The following is a 7,441-nucleotide window of genomic DNA, read 5'->3' as shown; positions in this document are numbered from 1 at the left end:
GAAAGGTGATAATTATACTTCATGTTTATTGAGGTAGTGTGTGGTGATTTTGTATTGAAGTGCATTATGTTAAAAAGTGTTCCTAATATTTTGTCCCCATCATGTATGTTAATGGAGTGGACAAAATAATAGGAATACTTATTAATATATTGTTCCCCAGTACAATACAGTGGTTGGTGAATGCATTTTACTTAGTGTCTATACAAAAAATTGAAAAGCCCTCCACATTTTACGCGCCTTGTATGCAAAGTGAGAAGTAAAAAAATTCGCGCCACGGAAAAGTACTTGGAAGAGACGCCGCTTTTGTTTACTAAATGTCTCAGAAATTAACTACTTTCAAACGTTGTTAAGTCAGAGAAAATCGACATATGGTTAAAACGTTAACAAAAACGCTTTTTACCAGTTACCAATTTGGCCACCAGTGTTGAACATAATGTTTTAATCAGTTTACAGGTGGAATTGTGTTTTATGCAGCTTTGAGGACTTTCCGCTGGCGCGGGAAATGAATGAGTGTGGGCAGGCTACAGCTGCAGGAGCTGCATTGTTCACTGCAGAGCTGCTGCATGTGTCTGTAGTTTCCTCTGTGTGAGACACTTTAGAAAGAAAAACATGCCATCCACCCGCTCCAAGGTAAGAAAAGCTGCATTAAAGTGCAATACTTTCACCTGTTACTAGCTTTATCTTATTTTGTTATATTTTGTTGAAACCACGTTGCAACAGTTAAACTTTGCTTTACTTTCAGTCTTTTACTTTTAAACGCTTGGCCAACTGTCCTCCAGCGTTTAAAAGTTTGCGGACTTGAAACACAAAATGTTGACTTACAAACAGGCACGAGAAGCTGTGATATTAAACTATGAAATGATTTAGTTCAAACTAGCACAATTAACGAAAGAAATGGATTTGTGTGCATGTTATGCTAGCCTCTGGTAACTTAACAAAAAAACGGTAACTAATGAGATGCATGACTTCATTTTATAGATGTTCATGTTAATGATTGAATATGAGTATATTGAGTAGGTTACTTTGAAGTTTGCATGACCTACTTATTCTCTGCAGAGGTTGTTTGTCGACATGGGTGTGTCCTCTTTACTTGAAGAGAAAACTAAACTTTAAGTCCATTGGCATGAAGTTAAAGCTACCTGGTGAAAAAACCTTATTGATTTAACTGATTTGTGAGCAAATGGATTGATTCCAGCTTAAGTATATTTTCAGATTAAGTTTCACTGGATTTTCTTAGTTTTTTTAAACTTTGAAATAACCAGCAGTTTGAAGTTTTTAAAAGATCAAATGGTTAATTGAGTATCTTCATTTGGCAGGTTTAACCTGTAGTTTGATTAAACTGCCCTCACTCCAGGTTAAAATGTTAGAGTAAAGTGCAGCCCTCATGGTTTAAGGTGCTGCACATCTTTGTCTGATTAACACACCCTTTTAAAATCCACAAAACAGACTCTCCCCTCTAACTTTTCCTTTTCTTTGTAGAAACAAGCAGTCCAGTCTCCATCCACCAGGATGAGTTTGAGGAGCTTCCGCAGCGTCCCGCTGGTTCCCATGGAGACTTCCTCCTCTTCCTCTGATGACAGCTGCGACAGCTTTGGCTCTGATGGAGGCTTTGCAAATACGGTAACAATACAGTACTAAGTCTCTCCATAAATGAAATCCTATCAAATGGTGGTGAATGTGCTATTTGCAGCACCATCTGCAACTAATGATTGTCTGGGGTTTTTTTTTTTTTTTTTTTTTTAGAGGAGCGGCTTAAGACAGACGAGGAGGATGGCAGAGAAATCAAAGGTGTTTGAGGCCACATCAGAGGAAGATACATGCAGCGGGTTTGAGAATGTGATCAACAGTCAGATGAAAGCAATGGTGAGTTTAAAGGCGACAATACAAGTACGCGTGTAACAATGTTTCAGACCTTCATCAGACACTGTGGCAGTTTCTTCTAACTATGAAATACATCTTGTTACAGAAAGTAAACTCTCAACCTCTGAGACGTGGCCGCAAGTCTAGCGTCCTGAAGGTTGCCATGACATTCCCCACCAGGAAGACGGGCAACAAGAGGCCTGCATCTGAACCACTCCCTCAGACACCAGACTCCGACTCTGAGGAAGATGGGAACTTCATGACCAAGAGAGCTATGAATATAAAGGAGAACAGAGAAATGGTACAATGTCTTTCACATTTGTGTAACATGGGATGCCGTAAATCCTAACTGTGGTCAAAATTGTGCAAATCGTATCTATTCATGAACTCCTATTTTATGTATTTTAGCTTGCAAAGCTAATGTCAGAGCTGAACAAAGTATCTGGACCCTTCCCGAGACGGATGGCAATGTCAGCATCAACTACGGTAATTTAATTTCAAGATAAATAAGATTTGCTGTTTCACATCAGACATGTCGCTTTATCAGTACCATATACCATATATTAACGTACCAATATATTAACCTCTTCAGCCCCGCCAACCTCGACGGTCCTTGGGAACTCCAGGGGCTCGTAGGAGAAACCCAGAGCGTTTGTCCCGACCCCACACGAGGTCTCGCACACTGGTGGATGGACCTCCCAGCCCGACTCCAGAGGAGGAGCTTGAGGATAAGTTCAGCCTGGTTCGCAAAAGCCGCTACTATGAGGAAGTGGATGAGCCTGTGAGTCACATTGGCCAGATGCACGTTTATCTCCTTTCATATCAAAGGAAATCACATTTTAATTAAGTGCGTTTTTTTTCTCAGCCTCGTCGCCGTTCCTTCAACGGTTCCAAAGCCATTCCTCATCAAGTACGGCCTGTGGAGGACATCACAGAGGCTGAGCTGCAGAACATCTGCGGGAACGTGCGAGAGAAGGTCTACAACAGCTCCACTGTAGGTCCCACACTCACTGTAAATCTGAATATTTGAGCAGCTGCATATTTCTATAGATTTTTTTTTTTTTTTTTTTTTTAATTAAAAAAAAAAACAAACGTTTTTCTTTCAGGGAAGCACTTGCCACCAGTGCCGTCAGAAAACAATCGACACCAAAACGAACTGTCGTAATCCAGAGTGTATGGGGGTGAGGGGTCAGTTCTGCGGCCCGTGTCTCCGTAACCGGTACGGAGAGGAGGTCCGAGATGCTCTGCTGAATCCCGTGAGTACTGAAACACAATATTGTACTCGCATTTGGACATGTATGTGTCAGAGCAGTCTGACTTAATTTCTTGTCCCTGGTAGGAGTGGCACTGCCCGCCATGCAGAGGGATCTGTAACTGCAGCTTCTGTCGGGCCCGAGAAGGCCGCTGTGCTACTGGAGTGTTGGTTTACCTGGCGAAATATCATGGCTATGATAACGTGCACGCCTACCTGAAGAGGTGACTGGAGCATTTTAAGATATATTTTCCTTTTTTCTTTTTTTTTCTTTTTTAAGTCTGTTAATAACACTGATTCTCTTTTCTTCTCCGCAGCTTGAAGAAAGAGCTGGAAAGTGAAGAGAGTAGCAATTGACTTGGCAAAAGAAGCTGCTCTGACTGATCCTGGACCTGACTGACATGCTCTGTGACCACTTTCTATATACACAAATGTTTTTCATCCATTTATAATACAACGGTTACTGTTTCTGTTTGACATTACATAGTTTAACATTCACGGATATCTAGAGGACACAATTGTTTCCAGTGTAAAGTTTGCACTGTGTGTTTTTCCCAGATATATTTTTTTTCTGATCTGTTTTTCATAAATTGAGACTTCACATAAAGGCTGGTTGATTGGTTGCTAAATTAGAGCGCACACACACACACACACACACAAAAAACTGAGTCAACTGTAATTTGGCAAACTGTCTGACCAGCCTTTATATGAGCCTAATGTTCATTGAGTGCATTAGCCTAGGATGTACATATCTTTTAATAGCTGAATTGTTCCTGCTCCAAAATAATCTTGTTTAGAGCCACAATATTTTACATTGTTTTAAATGTATATATTTTACAGCCTGCTTGGACATGAATTTGCCTCCAGGGGATCAATCCTTGTGCCTTTTTGATTGTTTTTTTTTTTTTTCTAGTTGAAAATTTATGCTTGTGTTTTTACAAGTTGCGAAACCTTTTGTAAATCAGCTAAAGTTTAAATGTTAAAACATGTTTGCTTTACTTGGGATATCCTGTAAAAGTGGCCCAATAGTCTGCTTTCTGCCGAGGTGGTGCAGGTGGAAAGGGCATAGATCGGGGTCCACTGCCTCTCACTTCTAAACCGAGAGGAACTGTGTGATATACTACAGCGCCTGGTTAAATATCCTTCATTAGATAACCGTCACTAATGGTGTGGAAACAATTAGCACACTCTAATGGGAATCTCATACCTGTAAATCATTTTATCCTGTTAAAGCACATTCTCGCTCTACTCCAGTCTCTTTGGCTCATTTCTGCCTTACACTGTTAAGTAGGAATGGTTGAAGGTGCCACTGAAGTGGCAATAGAGTTATGGCATGCGTTTTCTGTTCAGAAGTGTGATCCTCTACACAAAATGACATGAAATTAACCTTTGTGTCTTTCATCTTTGCTATGTACTTCATCTGACCTGCACCAGGACAGGCTGATTATATGATATTGTTTCAAAATAATCAACGGTTGAGATTTCTTCTTCAATGTAATGGCAGGTGGAGGTTATCATAAATGCCTCTCGTGTTTGTCAGCACTGCACTAATGACAGGAAGAGTAATGCTTAACTGCTGATGGGAAAATCTGTTATGGTGATGCTTGTTTTGTGCTTAATGGGTTAACTGTACATTTCCATTAAAGCGGTAATCACTGCAGAATCGTGTTATTAGTTTTCTTTGACTTGACCATCACTCTATGCAGAACATTGGCAGCTGTAATTACTGTTGTTGAGACATGGAAGAGGAATCCTGAATGTTAGTGGTGAATGAAGATCTCAAGAGCTGTGAAGGCTGGAGGTTTATCATCATTTCAGTTACTGTTGGTTATCTATACATTTGTCACTGTATCCCTGTATTGGGCTGACTGCTACACCGAGAGAGGGTCTTCATTGTTCCTACGCTACCTGAGGTAGTAATGAGGCTGACTTTTTCAAATTGTGGTCAAGACCTCATGGTTCACACTGAGAAGTATAGCACTCAAGTTCCTGTCTGCTTCAGATCTAGGGTAGGGGGCATGACAGAAATGTGGCAACATGGAGTCAAAACACATGATGGTTAGAGGTTTGCCTTTGCCCTTTTGTCTGCAAAAATGGAGCAGCTCACACCCTCAATGCTCTGCATAAATAGGTAGGAATGTATACCTGAGAGTGGGACTAAAGATAGTTAGAAACAGCTGCCAGAATATTGAGTCCACTGTGGACCTACTCATGGTCCATCCTTTGGTCAAAGGCTGTTCTTTGAAGTCTGAAACTGTTGGTCTGAAGCCCCTGCAAACTGGACAATTTTGTCTCTTATTTATCATTATATTTGAGTCATGTATAGAACTCAGAAAGTACTTTAACATTTTCAACATGTTTCCCAAGGTATGACTCAATTTCCAACCTCTAGACTTCTCAAAGACTGCATTTTTATACTTTTATATATATAAAAAGCATGGATTAAAAATTCATAATACAAAGGTGTTGTTTTTTGGTGGTCTTTGGGAAAAATGCAGTAGAGGATTTCCCCAAAGACCACCATAAAAACGACACCTTTGTATGTGAGTGGCCTCTAGGGAAATTGGAAGCTGGGTAGAATTAAAGAATGCTAGTGCAGTGCCCATGCAAAATCTGTTTTTGCGTGTGTTTTTACTACAAAGTCAGACATTCCAACTGTTCCGCATAGCGACTTGATAGCGGCTCCCTGACGCCCGCAAATGAGATCCAATCTCTTAGAATTTGGAGCGTCCAAGCAAGAGCGCGCGCTAGAGAGTGGCTGGGCCTGGGCGTGTATGTGTATGTGTGTGTGCGCAACTATTAATGCAGTGTATGAAGGAAGCGTCCTGATAGCTCTGTTGCCGCTTATCAGAGCAATCCTCCCTCCTGCAAAGTAGTCTGGGCTATTCGAAGTGTTTTCAGTTCCATCCATTTTTTTGAGGGTCGGTCTGAAGTGTATTTCACATTTTAGCTGCCAAAGCTCTGCTGTCTCTCTACCTCTAGTCTTGCGCTGTGCTCAGTGTGCTGTGTGAGAAGGGGAGTGGCCAGCGGCTAGAGCGGCAACAGCAAATGTGTGCTTCTTTTACCGATATATTTACCTATATCTTTTACATTTCTTATCCAAACAATGTCAAACTTGGCACTGCACTTACTCGTGCGCCTAGTAAGACACCTGTCACGTTTGAAATCAGTTACTGACCCATGTCTTTGGGAAATGGCTGAAAGGTATGGTAGCCTATGGTATGGTATGGTATGGTATGAAGAAATACCAGAAATAAGAATAACCAAGTAATAACTATGGTCATGAGCTTTGGGTAGTGACCGAAAGAACAAGATCGCGGGTACAAGCGGCCGAAATGAGCTTCCTCCGTAGGGTGGCTGGGCTCTCCCTTAGAGATAGGGTGAGAAGCTCAGTTAACCCGGAGGGAGCTCGGAGTAGACCCGCTGCTCCTCCACGTCGAGAGGAGCCAGATGAGGTGGTTCGGGCATCTAATCAGGATGCCTCCCGGACGCCTCCCTGGTGAGGTGTTCAGGGCACGTCCCACCGGTAGGAGACCCCGGGGAAGACCCAGGACACGCTGGAGAGATTATGTCTCTCGGCTGGCCTGGGAACGCCTCGGGGTCCCCCTGGAAGAGCTGGACGAAGTGGCTGGGGAGAGGGAAGTCTGGGCTTCCCTGCTTAGGCTGCTGCCCCCGCGACCCAACCCCGGATAAGCGGCAAGAAGATGGATGGATGGATGGATGGAAGAATAACCAAGTAATCTTGATTGTGGTAGTTAAAATGTTCTCAAGAAGCATAACTGAATTCACTGTTGGCGGTCTCTGACAGGCAATGACAGCCTGTACTGTATATTTGTCTGAAGCTTGTCAAACAGTTTTCACATATACTTGCCTCTTCAAACTGGATAAAGTCCAGTCACTTTATCTTTAACCAAGATGCTTTTGGAAATGGAAACAAGATATTTGCTGAAGGACATCTTAACAGGTACATCATACCTGTGATTTTAGCTTTGAGCTACTGCATCCAAATGAATAACCCCAAGATGAAAACCTCCCTTCCCGGTGCAGAATTAGCTGTTCATTTCAGAGATCTGGGTTTTATGAAGACCGTGGGAAATGTTACACTGAAACTGCAGGAAGAAATGCTTATTTTATGGTCAGCTTTTAATGAAAGGAATAGTTCTCTCAGTTCTCTGTAAGATGATGGCTTTGAGTGGAAAATGTATCATGTTGTTACATTTATGATCTTACAGAGGAAAAAATCCACCAGGTGTACATAGTCTGTTGTTATTATCCTGTGCGTCAAACTTGTGAAAAAGAAGAGTTTATATAAATGCCCCCCTTGTGTGG

The 7,441-nt window shown here is 41.9% G+C and overlaps 1 protein-coding gene across 1 annotated transcript; it reads left to right on the top strand.

Moving 5' to 3' along the window:
* Nucleotides 1-570: 570 nt before the first annotated feature.
* Nucleotides 571-4,764, top strand: cdca7a (cell division cycle associated 7a). The gene is made up of 10 exons (XM_053328020.1): nucleotides 571-630; nucleotides 1,480-1,620; nucleotides 1,744-1,863; nucleotides 1,967-2,161; nucleotides 2,269-2,346; nucleotides 2,453-2,641; nucleotides 2,726-2,854; nucleotides 2,967-3,116; nucleotides 3,200-3,336; nucleotides 3,430-4,764. Exons 1-10 carry the CDS (start codon nucleotides 610-612, stop codon nucleotides 3,467-3,469), a joined length of 1,200 nt encoding a protein of 399 aa, XP_053183995.1. The 5' UTR covers nucleotides 571-609; the 3' UTR covers nucleotides 3,470-4,764.
* The last annotated feature ends 2,677 nt before the right edge of the window (nucleotides 4,765-7,441 follow it).

The sequence above is a fragment of the Scomber japonicus genome, chromosome 11, assembly GCF_027409825.1.
Source record: "Scomber japonicus isolate fScoJap1 chromosome 11, fScoJap1.pri, whole genome shotgun sequence".
In the NCBI taxonomy this organism is placed as follows: domain Eukaryota; kingdom Metazoa; phylum Chordata; class Actinopteri; order Scombriformes; family Scombridae; genus Scomber; species Scomber japonicus.
The sequence above is the reverse complement of the archived record's forward strand: the minus strand, read 5'-3'. Positions and strand labels throughout refer to the sequence as shown.